The 20,597-nt window shown below is 36.4% G+C and overlaps 1 protein-coding gene and 2 long non-coding RNA genes across 3 annotated transcripts; 2 read left to right on the top strand and 1 right to left on the bottom strand.

Moving 5' to 3' along the window:
- The first annotated feature begins 427 nt into the window (after positions 1 to 427).
- On the top strand, positions 428 to 2,352 carry LOC134431445 (uncharacterized). The gene is made up of 2 exons (XR_010030978.1): positions 428 to 524; positions 2,107 to 2,352. It is a non-coding gene; the product is annotated as an uncharacterized LOC134431445 (long non-coding RNA).
- Positions 2,353 to 3,554: 1,202 nt separating this feature from the next.
- Positions 3,555 to 5,525, bottom strand: LOC134431512 (uncharacterized). Its single transcript, XR_010031013.1, has 2 exons — positions 4,736 to 5,525; positions 3,555 to 3,754 (listed from the first exon to the last, which is right to left on the bottom strand). It is a non-coding gene; the product is annotated as an uncharacterized LOC134431512 (long non-coding RNA).
- Positions 5,526 to 7,662: 2,137 nt separating this feature from the next.
- Positions 7,663 to 20,597, top strand: MBD2 (methyl-CpG binding domain protein 2). Its single transcript, XM_063179424.1, is given in 6 exon segments — positions 7,663 to 7,836; positions 10,458 to 10,608; positions 12,202 to 12,291; positions 15,010 to 15,187; positions 18,306 to 18,434; positions 20,374 to 20,597. Coding segments are annotated over 5 exon segments (717 nt in total). The 3' UTR covers positions 18,430 to 18,434; positions 20,374 to 20,597.

Raw genomic sequence — 20,597 nt, 5'->3', positions numbered from 1 at the left:
TGATTCTTCTCACCATGTTCCTCATGGTGTTTCTCCATGGAGGAACCTCCTAGAAACTTCTGGAAGGTCTCTATGGAGTCCTCGATGGAAGCTCTACCAGCTCCTCCATGGAGGTCTCCATGGAAGGTCTCCATGACCTTCTTCTAGAAGGTTCTGGAGGTCCTTCAAGGTAGAACTTCATGGATGTTCTCCATGGAAGTTCCCCATGGAATTTCTCCATTTTTCAATGAAATTTTTCGGGGTTTTTCCATGGAATTTTTTGGGGGATTTTGGGATGTCCACCACGCACCTGATGTCCATCTGTCTGTCCGTCCGTCTGTCCCCCAGAGCGCAACCTGAACCCGAAGGCGCGTGCCTGAAGGCTAGGGGTCTGGCAACTAAGTATAAATTTCTCAGAATATGCTAGGAGTAACGATATAATATCCAGGAGGAAGAGAAGGTGACGTCGGAGCGCCGCCGCTGGCCTTGGCCGGAGCTCACCCGGCCATGGGCGACGGAGCCATCACATGGGGCAGATGTGACAGGTGGGGATGGAAAAAATAAAATTTGAAAATTTGAAAATTTTGGGGAAATTTGGGAAAAAATTTGGGGGAAATTTGGGGGAAATTTTGGGAAAAATTTGGGGGGAAATTGGGGAAAATTTGGCACAAAATGGCGGAAAATGGGGAACAAATGGGGGGAAAATGGGGAGAAAATGGAGAAAAGTGGGAAAATTTTGGGAGGAAATTTCTGAAATTTGGGAACAGTGGGGGAAAAATGGGAAAAAATGTGAGAAAAATTGGAGAAAAATTGGAAGAAAATTGGAGAAAATTTGGGAGAAATTTTTCAAAAAATTTGGGAAAATTTTGGGGGAAATTGGCACAAAATGGCGGCAAATGGGGGCAAATGGGGAACAAATGGGGGAAAAATGGGGAGAAAATTGGAGAAAAAGTGGGAAAAAATTTGGAGGAAATTTCTGAAAATTTGGGAAAAGTGAGGGAAAATTTAGGAAATATTGGGGAAAAGTTGGAGAAAAATTGGAATAAAATTGGAGGAAATTTGGGAGAAATTTAAAAAAAAAATTTGGGAAAATTTTGGGGGGAAATTGGCACAAAATGGCGGGAAAATGTGACACAAAATGGCGGCAAATGGGGAACAATGGGGAGAAAATTGGGGGAAAAGTGGGAAAAAATTTGGAGGAAATTTCTGAAATTTTGGGGAAAATTGAGGGAAAATTTAGGAAATGTTGGGGAAAAGTTGGAGAAAAATTGGAATAAAATTGGAGGAAATTTGGGAGAAATTTTAAAAAAAATTTGGGAAAACTTTTGGGGGGAAATTGGCACAAAATGGCGGAAAATGGGGAACAAATGGGGGGAAAATGGGGAGAAAATTGGAGAAAAAGTGGGAAAAAATTTGGAGGAAATTTCTGAAAATCTGGGGAAAATTGAGGAAAATTTAGGAAATATTGGGGAAAAGTTGGAGAAAAATTGGGAATAAAATTGGAGAAAATTTGGGAGAAAATTTTAAAAAAAATTTGGGAAAATTTTGGGGGGAAATTGGCACAAATGGCGGAAAATGGGGAACAAATGGGAACAAATGGGGGAAAAATGGGGAAAAAATGGAGAAAAAGTGGGAAAAAATTTGGGGGAAATTTCGGAAATTTGGGGAAAATTGAGGGAAAATTTAGGAAATATTGGGGAAAAGTTGGAGAAAAATTGGAATAAAATTGGAGGAAATTTGGGAGAAATTTGGGGGGAAAAAGGGAAAAGTTTGGGATAAAAATGGGAAAAAAATTGGGAAAAAATGGTGAAAAATTGGGAAAAAATGGGAATAAAATGGAGAAAAATTGGGAAAAAATTGGAATAAAATGGAGAAAAACTGGGAAAAAATGGGAATAAATTGGGGAAAATTTGGAATAAAATGGAGAAAAATTGGGAAAAAATGGGAATAAAATGGAGAAAAATTGGGAAAAAAATGGGAATAAATTGGGGAAAAAATGGGAATAAAATGGAATAAAAAATGGGGGAAAATCTGCAAAAAATGCTAGAAAATTTACAAATTTTCATCTAAAAATTCACATTTTTTCATCTAAAAATGTAATTTTTTTTCTTTTTCTGTCTTTTGTAGCCTTGGGCCGAGAAATGGAGAAAATTTTGTACAAAAATCTCGACAAGTCTGAGTCATTCCATGGGCACAGACGCCTGAAAATTCCCTAAAAAAACCCCAAAAAATCCCTAAAAAATCCCTAAAAATCCCCCCAAAATTCCCCAAAAAATTCCCAAAAATTCCCCCAAAAATCCTGGAAAATTTGGGAATTTTTCGCTTCCACACTGTGGATTTTGTGCCTAAAAAATTGTTGAATTTTGGTTTTTTCTTTTTGTTTTTTTTTGTTTTTTTTTTTTTTGGAGGAAATAAAGTGAAAAATGGGACAAAAAAAAATGGGGGGAAAATGAGAATTTTTGGGGCGGGGGGAAAGGGGGGAAAAAAGGGAAAAAAATTGGGATAAAAGGGGGGAAAATTGGAATAAAAATAAGGAGAAAAGGGGGGAAAATTTGGGGAAAAAATGGGAAAAATTGTGCGAAAAATTGGAATAAAACCAGGAAAAATATGGGGGGAAATTGAGAATAAAAATGGGAAATTGGGGGAAATCTGGGGGGAAAAATTGGAATAAAATGGGGGAAAATTGGGGGGAAAATGGGAATAAAAATGGGGGGGAAAATGGAGGAAAAATTGGGAAAAAAAAGAGAAAACAAAGGGGGGAAAATGAGGGGAAAATGGAGAAAAAATGGCAAGAAATAAGGAAAAAATGGGAGAAAAATTGGGAAAAAGGAAGGAAAAAATGGGGTAAAAATGGAGAGAAATAATAGAGGAAAATATTGGGGAAAATGGGAGGAAAAATGAAGAAAAAATGGGAAAAAAATCAGGAAAAATTGGGGGGAAAAGGGGAGGGAAAATGGGAAAAAATTGGGGGAAAAATCAGAAAAAATGGGGAAAAATAAAAACGATGAAAAAAAAGAGGAAAAAACGAAAAAAAAGGAAAAAAAAACAGAAATAAAAATGTACCAGTGCCTCGATTTTTCCATGGATTTTTGGTGTTTCCCTGAGTTGTGGAATTGTCCGGCCGGGCTGGGGAAAATTGGGAATAAAATGGGAAAAAATGGAGGGAAATTAGGGGAGAAAAAGGAAAAAATTGGTAAAAAATTGGGGGAAATAATGGGGAAAAAAAAGGGGGAAGATTGGGAAAATTTGGGGGGGGAAATGGGAGAAAAATTGGGATAAAATGTGGAAAAAATCTGAGGGGGAAATGGGGGGAAAATCAGGAAAAAAGGGATAAAATCAGGAAAAATTTGAGGGAAAATGAGGGGGAAAAATCAGGAAAAATCAGGAAAAATGTGGGGGGGAAGTGGGATAAAATATCAGAAAAATCAGGGGAAAATGGGATAAAAAAGGCAAAAATAAGGAAAAAAAATGGGGAAATTGGATAAAATCGGGGAGGGGCAATTGGGAAAAAATGGACTAAAAAACTTAAGAAAACTCAGAAAAAAGGGAAGAAAAATAACCCAGAAAAAAAGGAATAAAAAGGAGAAAAACATAAACATTTTATCAACACAAATATTTACAATAAATATCAACAACACCCGGAATAAAACACACAAAAAAAAAGCGGAAATGATTTAATCTCCACACGAGCTCCAAGATGGCGGCGGATCCGTGAGGGAGAAGCTCCGGAACTTCCAACGGGGCTCGAGATGGGAAAAAGTGGCAAAAAAAGTTCCTAAAAAGGAAAAAAAAAGAAATAAAAATACCTGAAGTTAAAGTTAAAATAGAGAAATTATAAAATTTATCGGGGGTTTTTCTGTTTTCCCTCAGGATCGGAGCCCCCTCAGGTTTTCCCCCGCCTTTTCCCTCAGGGTCGGGGTCCCCTCAGATTCAAGGAAAAATCGGAATTTAAGCCAGAAAAAAACCCCAAAATCCTAAAAAAAACCCACAAAAAAGTCCTGAAATCCCAAATCAAATCCATAAATCCCTAAAAAAAAACAGAAATTCCAAAAATTTCTCGGGTTTTTTTCCCGGTCCCGTCAGGCTCCGCCCCCTCAGCTCCGGGTCCCCTCAGGCTCGGAGAAAAATTGGGAATTGAAGGAAAAAAAAACCAAAATTCCCCCAAAAAATCCCCAAAAAAGTTTGGGGATATTTAAATTGAATTTTGGGGGGATTTTAATGAAATTTGGAGTTTCTTAAAGATATTTTAACTGAAATTCTGGGGTATTTTGAGGGATTTTAATGGAATTTTAATGGATTTTGGGGGTTTTTAATGGAATTTTTAAGGAATTTTTTTTCTTTTAGATGGAATTTTGGGCTTTGAAATTGAATTTTAATGGGATTATTAGGGGTTTCAATGGAATTTTTAATAGAATTTGGGGGGTTTTAAATGGAACTTTTAGGGGGGTTAAAGGGAATTTTTAGGGGATTTTTCATGGAATTTTTTTGTCTTTCAGGGAATTTTTAGGGGTTTTAATGGCCTTTTTTAGGCTTTTATTTCACAGAATTCACACCCCACCCCCAAAAACTTTTTATTTCCATTTCTTATTTCAATTTTATTTTTCAACCAAAAAGCGCTTCCCTCCGAGCCGCCGCTTCCCCTCACGACCGCCGCCATCTTGGCTCCCCCTCCCCTTTTCCCGCGCTCGCCCCTCACAGCAATGGCTCCCCGCACGGATCCCTCCGTTATCCCGGCAGCCGATCCCGGTAATTTTACCGGCAACGGAAATGGGAAGGACACCGGACGTGGTATGGCCGCCCTCGGGCTCGGTCCTAGCGCCGGGATGGAAAAAGCGGGAAGGGAAACGGCGAATTCGGCTTTTTTTAGGGTCCCTGTGGGGTCCCGCCATGATTCTCCCTCATGGATCCCGGTCAGGGCCCTGTCTCCGGTTCCCCTTCAGGGATCCCGCCATGATTCCCCCTCAGGGCTTCTTCTCCGGTTTCCCCTCAGGAATTCCGCCATGGTTTTCCCCTCAGGAATCCCTCTCCGCTTTCCCCTCAGGGGTCCCGCCATGATTCCCCCTCAGGAAGGCCGCCATGGTTTCCCCTCAGAGGTGCCGCCATTGGTCCCTCTCCGGTTTCCCCTCAGGGGTTCCGCCATGGTTTCCTCCTCAGGGATCCCTCTCCGGTTTCCCCTCAGGGGTCTCGCCATGATTCCCCCTCAGAAATCCCGATCCGGTTTCCCCTCAGGGGTCCGGCCATGATTTCTCCTCAGGAATCCCGATCCGGTTTCCCCTCAGGGGTCCCGCCGTGGTTTCCCCTCAGGGGTGCCGCCATGATTTCCCCTCAGGGGTCCCGCCATGGTTTCCCCTCAGGGGTCCCGCCATGGTTCCGCCTCAGGCCTCTCACACTGACGTCCCGCCATAGCTCCCGCTCCTCTTCCCCCTTCCCGTTCCCCGTCCCGGCTCTCCCGCCATGCTTTCCCCTCACGGTTCCCGCTCCGAGCCCGGCCGTGGCCCGGTCCCGCCCCCGCTGGTTCTCTCTCTATGGTGCGGCGAGGCCGCTCTGCCCCGCTCGGAGGCCGCGCTCGGGCCGGGCCGGGCTCGCCCCGGCGGCTGCGCGCGCAGCCCCGCGCTCCTGGCGCCGCGCGCCCGTTCCGCCATCGCCGCGGGGTCCCGGCCCCGGGCCCAGCCGGGCCGGCAACAGCGAACGGCGCCGGTAACAAGCAACGGCCGAGTCGGGCCGCCAAACCCGGGCCCGAACGGCCCCGTGCCACCGGGCCGGCCAATGGAGAAGCCGGGCAGGATGGACTGTCCCGCGCTGCCTCCCGGTTGGAAGAAGGAAGAGGTGATCCGCAAGTCGGGCCTAAGCGCCGGAAAAGCGATGTGTACTACTTCAGGTACGGGCCCGGTAGGGCTGCCGAGGTTGGGGAACTCCCGGTGGCGCGGTTGGGGAAGGACGGTGGGGTCGGTGCCGGCTGTCAGAGCTCGCTCGCTTCCGCCATGGCTCTGCCAGGGCTGTCCTGTCACGGAGCGATTCCGGTTCCCGGTGTGAGGGGGGAGCTGTCATGGCAGGGGGAATTCCGGTTCACTTTCTGAGGGAGAACCGGGCTCTTGTCACGGGGGGAGCTCGGAGTTTTGGCCCGGGACGGTTCCGGTTCCATGAGGGGGAACCGGGGCTCCCCTCACGGGGCGGTTCCGGTTCCATGAGGGGGAACCGGGGCTCCCCTCACGGGGCGGTTCCGGTTCCCGGTGTGAGGGGGAGCTGTCATGGCAGGGGGAATTCCGGTTCACTTTCTGAGGGAGAACCGGGCTCTTGTCACGGGGGAGCTCGGAGTTTTGGCCCGGGACGGTTCCGGTTCCATGAGGGCGAACCGGGCTCCCCTCACGGGGCGGTTCCGGTTCCATGAGGGGGAACCGGGGCTCCCCTCACGGGGCGGTTCCGGTTCCCGGTGTGAGGGGGAGCTGTCATGGCAGGGGGAATTCCGGTTCACTTTCTGAGGGGAGAACCGGGCTCTTGTCACGGGGGGAGCTCGGAGTTTTGGCCCGGGACGGTTCCGGTTCCATGAGGGGGAACCGGGGCTCCCCTCACGGGGCGGTTCCGGTTCCATGAGGGGGAACCGGGGCTCCCCTCACGGGGCGGTTCCGGTTCCCGGTGTGAGGGGGAGCTGTCATGGCAGGGGGAATTCCGGTTCACTTTCTGAGGGAGAACCGGGCTCTTGTCACGGGGGGAGCTCGGAGTTTTGGCCCGGGACGGTTCCGGTTCCATGAGGGGGAACCGGTTCCGGTTCCATGAGGGGGAACCGGGGCTCCCCTCACGGGGCGGTTCCGGTTCCATGAGGGCGAACCGGGCTTCCCTCACGGGGCGGGTTCCGGTTCCATGAGGGCGAACCGGGCTCTCAAAAAATCTCTAAAAATCCCAAAAATTCTCTAAAAAATCTCAAAAAATTCCAAAAATATTTTGAAACATTTCTCAAAAAAATCCCCTAAAAAAATCCCCCAAAAATCTCTAAAAAGTCTCAAAAAATTCCCAAAACATCCCCTAAAAATCCCAAAAAATCCTCAAAAAATTCCAATAAATTCCCCTAAAATTCTCAAAAAATCCTCAAAAAATTCTCTAAAAAATCCCAAAAAATCCTCAAAAAATTCCAAAAAATCCTAAAAAATTTCAAAAATCCTCAAAAAATTCCCCAAAAATTCTCAAACTTTCACCTACCATTCCCCAATAAATCCTGACAAAAATCCCCAAAAAATCCCCCAAAAATTCTCAAAAAATCCCAATAAATTCCCAAAAAATCCCAATAAATTCTGAAAAAAATCCCAAAAAATCCTGAAAAAATCCCCCAAAAATTCTCTAAAAATCCCCCAAAAATTCTCAAAAATCCTCAAAAAATCCCCCAAAAATCCCTAAAAATTCTCTAAAAAATCCCAAAAAATCCCTAAAAATTCTCTAAAAAATCCCAAAAAATCCCTCAAAATTTCCAAAAGTCCCAAAAAAATCCCCAATTTTTTTTCCCTAAATTCCCATTAAAAAACCCCTCCAAAAAAATTAAAAACCCCTCAAAAAATGGGAAAAAAATCCGAATTTTCCCCTCAAAAATCGCCGTAAAATCGCCGTTTTTTTCACCGAAAATCGCCATTTTTTCACCAAAACTCCCCAAATTTTTTGCCAAAATGCTGCTAATTAACCTAATTAATAAAATTAATGAATTTTTTTAGCCCCAGCGGGAAGAAGTTCCGCAGCAAGCCGCAGCTGGCGCGCTACCTGGGCAACGCCGTGGACCTGAGCTCCTTCGATTTCCGCACGGGGAAGATGATGCCCAGCAAGCTGCAGAAGAACAAGCAGAAACTCCGAAATGACGCCCTCAACCCCAACAAAGTCAGTAAAAAATTTAAATTTTAAGATTTTATTCATGGTTTTATTCATTCTACATCACTTCCAGTCTTTCCTCTTTTTTTCCCCAATTTTTTCCCGTTTTTTCCTGATTTTTTTCCCTTTTTTTCCCCAATTTTCCCCATTTTTTCCCAATTTTTCCCCAATTTTCCTCCAAATATTCCCCCATTTTTATTCCCAATTTTTCCCCCAATTTTCCCCATTTTCTTCCCAATTTTTCTCCATTTTATTCCAGATTTTTCCCAATTTTATTCCCAATTTTTCTCCATTTTTTCTCCATTTTTCCCCAATTTTCCCCATTTTATTCCCATTTTTCCCCCATTTTTTCCCATTTTATTTCCAATTTTTCCCCATTTTATTCCCCAATTTTTCCCCAATTTCCCCCCATTTTATTCCTATTTTTCCCCCAATTTTCCCCCATTTTATTCCATTTTTTCCCCAAATTTTCCCCCAAATTTACCCACTTTTATTCCAATATTTTTCCCATTTTATTCCCATTTTTTCCCCATTTTTTTCCTCATTTTATTCCAATTTTATTCCCCCAATTTTCTCCATTTTATTCCCAATTTTTTCCCCAATTTTTTCTCCATTTTTATTCCAATTTCCCCCCATTTTTTCTATTTTTTCCTGATTTTTTCCCTTTTTTTTCCCCAATTTTCCCCAGTTTCTCCCCAATTTTTCCCCCTTTTATTCCAGTTTTCCCCAATTTTTTCCCCACTTTTTCCCCATTTTATTCCAATCTTTTCCCCCATTTTATTCCATTTTTGTCCCATTTTATTCCCATTTTTCCCCCAATTTTTTCCTCAATTTCCCCCCATTTTATTCCAATTTTTTCTCAATTTTTTCCTGATTTTTCCCCAATTTTCCCCATTTTATTCCAATATTTTCCCCATTTTATTCCCATTTTTTCCCCATTTTATTCCCATTTTTCCCCCAATTTTCCCCATTTTATTCCAAATTTTTCCCCCCAATTTTCTACATTTTATTCCAATATTTTTCCCATTTTATTCCAATATTTTTCCCATTTTATTCCCATTTTTCCCCAAGTTTTTCCTCATTTTATTCCAATATTTTCCCCCATTTTATTCCCAATTTTCCCCCAATTTTTCCCCATTTTCTCCCCAATTTTTCCCTTTTTATTCCAATTTTCCCCAATTTTTTCCCCACTTTTTCCCCATTTTATTCCAATCTTTTCCCCCATTTTATTCCATTTTTGTCCATTTTATTCCCATTTTTCCCCCAATTTTTTCCTCAATTTCCCCCCATTTTATTCCAATTTTTTCTCAATTTTTTCCTGATTTTTCCCCAATTTTATTCCAATTTTTTCCTCAATTTTCCCCCATTTTATTCCAACTTTCCCCCAATTTTCCCCATTTAATTCCAAATTTTTCCCCCATTTTTCCCCAATTTTCTACATTTTATTCCAATATTTTTCCCATTTTATTCCAATATTTTTCCCATTTTATTCCCATTTTTTCCCCAAGTTTTTCCTCATTTTATTCCAATATTTTCCCCATTTTATTCCAAATTTTTCCCCAATTTTTCCCCATTTTATTCTCAATTTTCCCCCATTTTTCCCATTTTTTCCCCATTTTATTCCCAATTTTTCCCCAATTTTCCCCCAATTTTCCCCATTTTATTCCAATATTTTTCCCATTTTATTCCCATTTTTCCCCCATTTTATTCCCATTTTATTCCCATTTTTTCCCCATTTTATTCCCATTTTATTCCAAATTTTTCCCCAATTTTTCCCCATTTTTATTCCAATTTCCCCCCATTTTTTCCAAGTTTTTCCCATTTTTTTCTCATTTTTCCCCAGTTTTTTCCCCAATTTTTCCCCAAATTTTCCCCATTTTATTCCAATTTTTTCCCATTTTATTCCCATTTTTCCCCAATTTTCCCCCATTTTTCCCCATTTTATTCCCATTTTTTCCCCATTTTATTCCCCAATTTTTCCCCCAATTTTTCTCCATTTTATTCCAATATTTTTCCCATTTTATTCCCATTTTTTCCCCATTTTATTCCCATTTTATTCCATTTTTTCCCCAATTTTCCCCCATTTTTCCCATTTTATTCCCATTTTTTCCCCATTTTATTCCAAATTTTTCCCCATTTTTCCCCCAATTTTCTCCATTTTATTCCAATATTTTTCCCATTTTATTCCCATTTTTCCCCCATTTTTCCCCATTTTTATTCCCATTTTTTTCCCCATTCTATTCCCATTTTTTCACCAATTTGTCCCCATTTTATTCCAATTTTTTCCCCATTTTATTCCATCTTTTTCTCATTTTTTCCCATTTTTCCCTCATTTTTCCCCATTTTATTCCCAATTTTTCCCCATTTCATTCCTATTTCCCCCCCAATTTTCCCCCATTTTATTCCAATTTTTTCCTCAATTTTTTCAATTTTTTTCTCATTTTTTCCCTCATTTTATTCCAATTTTTCCCCCAATTTTATTCCAATTTTTCCTCCCATTTCCCTCATTTTTTCCCCATTTTTTCCCCGTTTTTTTCCCCGATTTTCTCCATTTTTTTTTTCCAATTTTTCCCCTTCACTTCCCCTTCATTAATTACCCCATTAATTAACAAATTATTAATTAATTCCAGGGCAAACCCGACCTGAACACCACCCTCCCCATCCGCCAAACCGCCTCCATTTTCAAGCAGCCGGTGACCAAGGTGACGAATCACCCGGGCAACAAAGTCAGGAGTGACCCTCAAAGAATGAGTGATCAGCCAAAACAGGTTAATTAAGGAGGTTAATTAATGGGTTTGTTAATTAGGGAGAGGTTGGGGAGAAAAAGAAAAAAAAATGAAGAAAATCGGGCGAGGAATGGGGAAGATATGGGGGGAAATGGGGAAAAAAATGGGGAAAAATTGGAATAAAATTGGAATAAAATGGGAATAAAATGGGGAAAAATTTGGAATAAAATTGGAATAAAAATTGGAATAAAAGGGGAAAAAATTGGAAGAAAATGGGGAAAAAATGGGAATAAAATGGGGAAAAATTGGGGAAAAAATGGGGAAAAAATTGGAATAAAATGGGAAAAATTTGGAATAAAATGGAATAAAAATTGGAATAAAAGGGGAAAAAATTGGAAGAAAATGGGGAAAAATGAGAATAAAATGGGGAAAAATTGGGGAAAATTGGGGAAAAAATGGGAATAAAATGGGGAAAAAATTGGAATAAAATTGGAATAAAATGGGAATAAATGGGGAAAAAATTGGAATAAAATGGGGAAAAAATGAGAATAAAATGGGAATAAAATGGGGAAAATTGGGGAAAAAATTGGAATAAAATGGGGAAAATATTGGAATAAAATGGGAATAAAAATTGGAAGAAAAGGGGAAAAAATTGGAAGAAAATGGGGAAAAAATGGGAATAAAATTGGAATAAAATGGAGAAAAAATGGGAATAAAATGGGGAAAAATTGGGGGAAAAATGGGGAAAAAAATAGGAATAAAATGGGAAAAAATTGGGGAAAATGGGGAAAAAATTGGAATAAAATGGGGAAAAATGGGAATAAAATGGGGAAAAAATAGGGAAAAAATGGGAATAAAAATGGAATAAAATAGGAATAAAAATGGAATAAAATTGGAATAAAATGGGGAAAAATTGGGCAAAAATTGGGGTAAAAATGGGAAAATAATTGGAATAAATGGGGAAAAATGGGAATAAAATGGGGGGGAAATGGGAAAAAATTAGAAAAAAAAATGGAATAAAATGGGGAAAAATGGAGAAAAAAATGGGAATAAAATGGGGAAAAACTGGGGAAAAAATGGGGAAAAATGGGAATAAAATGAGGAAAAATTGGGAAAATTTTGGAATAAAATTGGAATAAAATGGGGAAAATTTGGGGGAAAATTGGGAAAAAAATTGGGAAAAAATGGGAATAAAATGGGGAAAAATTGGGAATAAAATAGGGAAAAATGGGGGAAAATTTGGAATAAAATTGGGGAAAATAGGGAAAAAATGGGAATAAAAATGGAATAAAAGGGGAATAAAATGGGAATAAAATGGGAATAAATGGGAATAAATGGGGAAAAATTGGGAATAAAATGGGGAAAAAATGGGAGAAAGAATTGGAATAAAAATGGGGGAAATTGGGAAAAAAATTGGAATAAATGGGGAAAAATTGGGGAAAAAATGGAATAAAAATGGAATAAAATGGGAATAAAATGGAATAAAATGGGGAAAAACTGGGGAAAAAATGGGGAAAAAAATGGGAATAAAATGGGGGAAAAATTGGGAAAAAAATAGGAATAAAATGGGAAAAAGGGGGAGGGAAAGGAGAAGAAAAAAATTGAATTTTTTTTGAATTTTTGATAAAAAATTTTGAATTTTTTGCAGCTTTTTGCGAGAAGAGGCTGCAGGGCCTGAGCGCGTCGGACGTGAGCGAGGAAATCATCAAATGCATGGAGCTGCCCAAGGGACTGCAGGGTAAAAAGGGGAAAAAATGAAAATAAAATGGGGAAAAATGGGGAAAAAATTAAAATAAAAAGGGGAAAAAATGGGGGAAAAATTGGGAATAAAATGGGGAAAAAATGGAAAAAAAATTGGAATAAAATGGGGAAAAAATGGGGAAAAATTTTGGAATAAAATGGGGAAAAATTGGGGAAAAATTGGAATAAAATGGGGTAAAAATGGGGAAAAATTTGGAATAAAATGGGGAAAAATTGGGGAGAAATTGGAATAAAATGGGGAAAAAAATGGAAATAAAATGGGGGAAAATGGAATAAAATGGGGGAAAAATCAATATGAAATGGGGGAAAATTGGGGAAAAAATGAGAATAAAATGGGAATAAAATGGGGGAAAATTGGGGGAAAAATTGGAATAAAATGGGGAAAAAAATGGGAAATAATTGGAATAAAATGTGGTAAAAATGGGGAGAAAATGGGAATAAATGGGGGAAAATTGGGGGAAAAATGGGAATAAAATGGAAAAAATGGGGGAAATAATGGAGAAAAATTGGGGAAAAATGGGAATAAAATGGGGGAAAATTGGGAAAAAATTGGGAATAAAATGGGGAAAAATTGGGAAAAAATTGGAATAAATGGGGAAAAAATTGGGGGAAAATTGGGGAAAAATGGGAATAAAATGGGGAAAAATCAAAATAAAATGGGGGGAAAATGGGGAAAAAATGGGAATAAAATGGGGAAAAATTGGGGAAAAAATGGAAAAAAAATTGGAATAAAATGGGGAAAAATTGGAATAAAATGGGGGAAAATTGGGGAAAAAAGGGAATAAAATGGGGAAAAATTGGGGCAAAAATGGAATAAAATGGGGAGAAATTGGGGGGAAAATGGGGGAAAAAATGGGAAAATAATTGGAATAAAATGGGGAAAAATTGGGGGAAAATTGGGGAAAAATTGGGGAAAATTGGAATAAAATGGGGGAAAATTGGGGAAAAAAATGAAAATAAAATGGGGAAAAAAATGAAAATAAAATGGCGGGAAAAATGGGGAAAAATGGGAATAAAATGGGGAAAAAATGGGGAAAAAATGGGAATTAAATGGGGAAAAATGGGGGAAAAATTTGGAATAAAATGGGGAAAAATTGGGGAGAAATTGGAATAAAAATGGGGAAAAATGGAAATAAAATGGGGGAAAATGGAATAAAATGGGGAAAAAATCAATATATAATGGGGGAAAATTGGGGAAAAAATGAGAATAAAATGGGGAAAAATTGGGGGAAAATGAAAATAAAATGGGAAAAAAATGGGGAAAAATTGGGGGAAAAATTGGAATAAAATGGGGAAAAAAATGGGAAATAATTGGAATAAAATGTGGTAAAAATGGGAAATAATTGGAATAAAATGTGGTAAAAATGGGGAGAAAATGGGAATAAAATGGGGGGAAAATTGGGGAAAAATGGGAATAAAATGGGGGAAAATTGGGGAAAAAATGGGAATAAAATGGGGAAAATTGGGGAAAAATTGGGAAAAAAATTGGAATAAATGGGGAAAAAATTGGGGGAAAATTGGGGGAAAAATGGGAATAAAATGGGGGAAAAATTAAAATAAAATGGGGGGAAAATGGGGAAAAAATGGGAATAAAATGGGGAAAAATTGGGGCAAAAATGGAATAAAATGGGGAAAAATTGGGGGGAAAATGGGGGAAAAATGGGAAAATAATTGGAATAAAATGGGGGAAAAAAATGGGGAGAAAAATGAAAATAAAATGGGGAAAAATTGGAAATAAAATGGGAAAAAATGGGGGAAAAATGGGAATAAAATGGAGAAAAAATGGGGAAAAATGGGAATAAAATGGGGAAAAATGGGGGAAAAATGGGAATAAATTGAGGGAAAAAAGGGATATTTCGTCCAAATAAAAAGGGATTTTTTTGGGGTAAAAAATGGCAAATTTGGCTAAAAATTTTTTCTTTTTTGGGGGTAGAAAAAAAGCGAATTTTGGCAAAAAAAATTCAATTTTTTGGGGGGAAAAAATGTGAATTTTGCCTGAAAAAAATTGAATTTTTTTGGGGAAAAAATAGCGAATTTTGGGGCGAAAAAAAGGGATATTTCGGCCAAATAAAAAGGGATTTTTTCGGGGTAAAAAATGCAATTTTGGTGAAAAATTTTGGATTTTTTTCTGCAGGAGTTGGCTCTAAAAAATGGGAATTTTGCTGGGAAAAAAATTTGAACTCTTTGGCCAAAAGCGGGGCGAAATTGTGGCTGAAAAAATTCAGAATTTTGAGAGGCAAAAATAGGAATTTTTTGGGGGGTTTTATGTCGGAAAAATGGGGATTTTGGCAGAAAAAAAGGGAATTTTTTTCTGAAAAGAAATTAAAATTTTGGGGTCAGAAAGATGGGAATTTGAGGAGAAAAATAGGAATTTTTGGTGGTAAAAAATGGGAATATTGGCCCAAAAAAATAGATTATTTTTGGTTAAAAAATCAGATTTTTTTTGCGGAAAAACGTGATTTTTTTGGTTAAGAAAATCAGATTTTTGGGGGTAAAAAGGGGATTTTTGGGCAGGAATTTTACAGTTAGAAAATGGAATTTGGGGCGATTTTTTTGGAGGAAAAAATCGGAATTTTGGCCCAAAAAAATTGGATTATTTTGCGGGAAAAATTCCATATTTCGGCCAAACCAAGTCGGATTTTTTCGGGGTAAAAAATGGCAAATTTGGTGAAAAATTTTTGATTTTTTTCTGCAGGAGTTGGGCCGGGAGCCAGCACAGAATCTCTGCTGTCGGCCGTGGCCAGCGCCCTCCACACCAGCTCGGCTCCCATCACCGGCCAGAACTCGGCGGCCGTGGAGAAGAACCCGGGCATTTGGCTGAACACGGCGCAGCCCCTGTGCAGGGCATTCGTGGTCACTGATGAGGATATCAGGTGAGTGAAAATTTGGTTTTTTTACACACAAAATCATCACAAAAGTCTCCCAAGAAATCAGAAAAAAAATCCCCCAAAAAATCCCAAAAAAATCCCCCAAAAAATCCCAAAAAAATCCCCCAAAAAATCCCAAAAAAATCCTCCCAAAATCCCGAAAAATCCACCAAAATTCCCCCAAAAATACCAAAAAAATCCCCAAAAATTCTCAAAAAATCACCCAAAAATGCCCCAAAAATCCCCTAGAAAATCATAAAAAAATAAAAAAAAAAAAATCACGAAAAAATTCCAAAAAAATTCTCAAAAATTCCCCAAAAATTCAGAAAAAATGTGGAAAAAATGTCAAAAAATCCACCCAAAATTCCCCAAAAAATAAAAAAAAAATGCTAAAAAACCCCCCCAAAATTCCTCAAAAAATCCTAAAAAATTCAGAAAAAATCCCACAAAATTCCCCCCAATTTTCCCCAAAAAATTCTCAAAAAAATCAGAAAAAAATTCCGAAAAAATTTCTAAAAAATCCCCCCAAAAAATCCATAAAAAATCCATAAAAAATTCCCATAAAATTCCTAAAAAATAAAAAAAAAAATTCCAAAAAAATTCTTCATTTTCCCGGGCATTTGGCTGAACACGGCGCAGCCCCTGTGCAGGGCCTTCGTGGTCACTGATGAGGACATCAGGTCTGTCTAAATTTTGCTTTTTTTACACACAAAATCCACCCAAAATCCAAAAAAAAATTCCTTAAAAATTGCCCAAAAAATTCCCCAAAAATTCCCAAAAAATTCCCAAAAAATTCCCAAAAAAATCCAAAAAAAATTCCAAAAAAAATCCCCAAAAAATTCAAAAAAATCCCCCAAAATTCCAAAACAATTCCGAAAAAATCCCCCACAAAAATTCGGAAAAAGTTCCAAAAAAATCCCTAAAAATCCCCCCAAAAATCTCAAAAAAATCCCTAAAAATCGCCCAAAAATTCTCAAAAAATCCCTAAAAAAATCTCAAAAATTCCTAAAAAAATCCCTAAAAAAATCTCAAAAAAATCCCTAAAAATCCCCCAAAAATTCTCAAAAAATCCCTAAAAAAATCTCAAAAAATCCCTAAAAAAATCTCAAAAAATTCCTAAAAAAATCTCAAAAAAATCCTATAAGTCCCCCCCAAAATCTCGAAAAATTCCCTAAAAATCCCAAAAATTCCTCCCCAAAAAATTCCTAAAAAATCCCCCAAAAATTCCTAAAAAAAATCCAAAAAAACTCCAAAAAATTCGGATTAAAATTTCAAAAAATCCCTAAAAAATCCCTCAAAAATCCCTAAAAATCCCCCAAAAATTCTCAAAAAATCCCTAAAAAATCCCTAAAAAAATCTCAAAAAATCCCTAAAAATCGCCCAAAAATTCTCAAAAAATCCCTAAAAAAATCTCAAAAAATTCCTAAAAAAATCTCCAAAAAATCCCTAAAAAATGCCACAAAAAATTCCCAAAAAATCAAAAAAAAATCTTCAAAAATCCCAAAAAAATCCTCAAAAAATCACCCAAAAAATTCCCCAAAAATGCTCCAAAAAATCCCAAAAAAGTTTAAAAAAAATCCCAAAAAAATCCCAAAAAATTCCTAAAAAATTCCCCAAAAATCCCTAAAAAATCCTAAAAAAATCCCCCAAAAATCCCTCAAAAATTCCCCAAAAAATTAAAAATAATTCCAAAAAAATTCTCCATTTTCCCGGGGATTTTGGGTAAAAAAATTGGATTTTTGGGGAAAAAATTTTGACTTTTTGGGCCAAAAAAATTGGAATTTTTGGGGAAAAATTTGGAATTTTTGGGAAAAAAAATTGGAATTTTTGGGGGAAAATTTTGAATATTTTGGAGATTAAAAATTTGGTTGTTTGGGGAAAAAATTTGGATTTTTTTTGGAGAAAAAATTTAATTTTTGGAAGGAAAAAAATTGAATTTTTGGGGCAAAAAAAGAAATTTTAGGACAAAAAAATTGGATTTTTTTGTGGAAAAAATTGGGATTTTTTCGCCAAAAAATGAGATTTTTTCGTGAATAAAAAGAGGATTTTTTGATATAAAAATTTTATTTTTTTAAATGAAAATTAAATTATTTTTAGGAAACAAGAGGAAAGGGTTCAGGCGGTGAGGAAGAAGTTGGAGGAGGAAAAATTGAATTTTTTTCAGGCAAAATTTTGATAAAAAATTCAAATTTTTAGCCAAAAATATCAAATATTTGGGGGATAAAATTTGGATTTTTTGGAAGGAAAAAATTGAATTTTTTGAAGGAAAAAATTTGATTTTTTTAGGGAAAAAATTGGAATTTTTGGGGAAAAAATTGGATTTTTTGTGGAAAAAAATGGGATTTTTTCGCCAAAAAATGAGATTTTTTCGTGGAATAAAAAGTGGATTTTTTGATATAAAAATTTTATTTTTTAAAATGAAAATTAAATTATTTTTAGGAAACAAGAGGAAAGGGTTCAGGCGGTGAGGAAGAAGTTGGAGGAGAAAAAATTGAATTTTTTTCTGGAAAAATTTTGATAAAAAATTCAAATTTTAGCCAAAAATATCCAATTTTGGGGGGATAAAATTTGGATTTTTTGGAAGGAAAAAAATTGAATTTTTGGAAGGAAAAAATTGGATTTTTTTAGGGAAAAAATTGGAATTTTTGGGCAAAAAATTGAATTTTTCTGGAGAAAAAAATGGGATTTTTTGGCCAAAAAAAGAGATTTTTTCGTGAATAAAAAGGGGATTTTTTGATATAAAAATTTTATTTTTTTAAATGAAAATTAAATTATTTTTAGGAAACAAGAGGAAAGGGTTCAGGCGGTGAGGAAGAAGTTGGAGGAGGAAAAATTGAATTTTTTTCAGGAAAAATTTTGATAAAAATTTCAAATTTTTAGCCAAAAATATCCAATTTTGGGGGATAAAATTTGGATTTTTTGGAAGGAAAAAATTTGAATTTTTTGAAGGAAAAAATTGGATTTTTTTAGGGAAAAAATGGAAATTTTGGGGCAAAAAATTGGATTTTTTGTGGGAAAAAAAATGGGATTTTTTCCCAAAAAAATGAGATTTTTTCGTGGAATAAAAAATGGATTTTTTGATATAAAAATTTTATTTTTAAAATGAAAATTAAATTATTTTTAGGAAACAAGAGGAAAGGGTTCAGGCGGTGAGGAAGAAGTTGGAGGAGGCGCTTTTGGCCGACGTCCTGTCCAGGAATTGTGAAAATCAAGAGAAAAACGAGGCAGAAAATGGAAAGGAAAGTTAAAAAAGGTGAGGAGAAAAAATTGGGATTTTTTTGGGGGGAAAAAGGGGAAAAAATGAAAAAAAAAATGGGGAAAATCGGGGGAAAAATGGGGAAAAAAATGGGGAAAAATTGGAATAAAAATTGGAATAAAATGGGGAAAAATTGGGGAAAAAATGGGGAAAAATTTGGAATAAAAATTGGAATAAAATGGGGAAAAAATTGGAAAAAATGGGGAAAAATGGGAATAAATTGGGAATAAAATTAAGAAAAAATGGGGGAAAAATGAGAATAAAATTGGAATAAAATGGGGGAAAATTGGGAAAAAATTGGAAAAAAATTGGAATAAATGAGGAAAAAAATTGGGGAAAAATGAGAATAAAATTGGAATAAATTGGGGGAAAATTTGAAAAAAATGGGGGAAAATTGGGAATAAAATCAGGAAAATTTGGAATAAAATGGAATAAAAATGGGGAAAATTGGAGAAAAAAATTGCAATAAAATGGGATGAAAATGGGAAAAAAATTGGAATAAAATGGGGAAAAAAATGGGAAAAAATTGGAATAAAATGGGGAAAAATTGGGAATAAAATTGAAATAAAATGGGGGAAAATTGGGAAAAATTAGAGAAAAAAATTGAAATAAAATGGGAAAAAATTGAGAAAAAATTCGAATAAAATGGGAAATAATTGGGGAAAAAATGGGAAAAAATTGGGGATAAATTGGGGAAAAATGGGAATAAAATTGGAATAAAATGGGGGAAAATTGGGGGAAAAATAGAGAAAAAATGGGGAAAAATTGGAATAAAATGGGGGAAAATGGGAATAAATTTTAAAAAATTGGAATAAAATGGGGAAAAAATCAGAATAAAATGGGAATAAAATGGGGGAAAATTGGGAATAAAAATGGGAATAAAAATGGGGAAAAATTGGAATAAAATGGGAATAAAATGGGGGAAAATTGGGGAAAAAATGGGAAAAAATTTGGAATAAATTGGGGAAAAAATGAAAAAAATTGGAATAAAATGGGGAAAAAAATGGGAAATAATTGGAATAAATAGGGAAAAATTGGAAAAAAATTGGAATAAAATGGGGAAAAATTGGGGAAAAAATGGGAAAAAATTTGGAATAAAATGGGGAAAAAATGAAAAAAAATTGGAATAAAATGGGGAAAAATTGGGGAAAAATTGGGGAAAAAATGGGAATAAATTGGAATAAAAATGGGGAAAAATTGGGAAAAAATGGGGGAAAAATAGAGAAAAAATGGGAATAAAATTGGAGAAAAAATGGGAATAAAATGGGGAAAAATGGAATAAAAATGGGGAAAAATTGGGGGAAAAATGGAATAAAATGGGGAAAAATTGGAATAAAATGGGGGGAAAAATCAGAATAAAATTGGAATAAAATGGGAATAAAAATGGGGAAAAAATGGGAAAAAATTTGGAATAAATTGGGGAAAAAATGAAAAAAAATTGGAATAAAATGGGGAAAAAATGGGAAAAAATTGGAATAAAATGGGAATAAAAATGGGAAAAAATTGGAATAAAATAGGGAAAAATTGGAAAAAAAAATGGAATAAAATGGGAATAAAAATGGGAAAAAATTGCAATAAAATAGGGAAAAATTGGAAAAAAAAATTGGAATAAAATGGGGAAAAATTGGGGAAAAATTGGAGAAAAAAATTGGAATAAAAATGGGAAAAAATTGGAAAAAAATAGGGAAAAATTGGAGAAAAAATTGGAATAAAATGGGGAAAAAATTGGGAAAAATTGGAGAAAAAATTGAAATAAAATGGGGAAAAATTTGGAAAAAAAAATGGAAAAAAATGGGAATAAAAATGGGAAAAAAATTGGAATAAAATCAGAAAAAAATGCGAAAAATGTGGCTAAAAATAAAAATAAAATTAAATTTATTTTTCATTTATTTTAATAAAATTAATTAAAAATTTTTATTTTATTTCCCATTTTTAGGTATTTGGAGACCAAGGAGGAAAACCCTGGAAAATCCCCAATGTTTAAGGCACTTTGGGAATTTGCATAAAATGCAAAATTTGCATAAAATTTGCATAAAATGCAAAATTTGCATAAAACATGCGCAAAATTTGCACAGACTGCAAAATTTGCATAAAGTATGCATAAAATTACCATAAAATTTGCATAAAATGCCTTTTTGTAATAATAAAAAATGAAATTTA

Source organism: Melospiza melodia, chromosome W (assembly GCF_035770615.1).
Source record: "Melospiza melodia melodia isolate bMelMel2 chromosome W, bMelMel2.pri, whole genome shotgun sequence".
In the NCBI taxonomy this organism is placed as follows: Eukaryota; Metazoa; Chordata; class Aves; order Passeriformes; family Passerellidae; genus Melospiza; species Melospiza melodia.
Note: the sequence above shows the minus strand (reverse complement) of the source record. Positions and strands in the feature narration are given on the sequence as shown.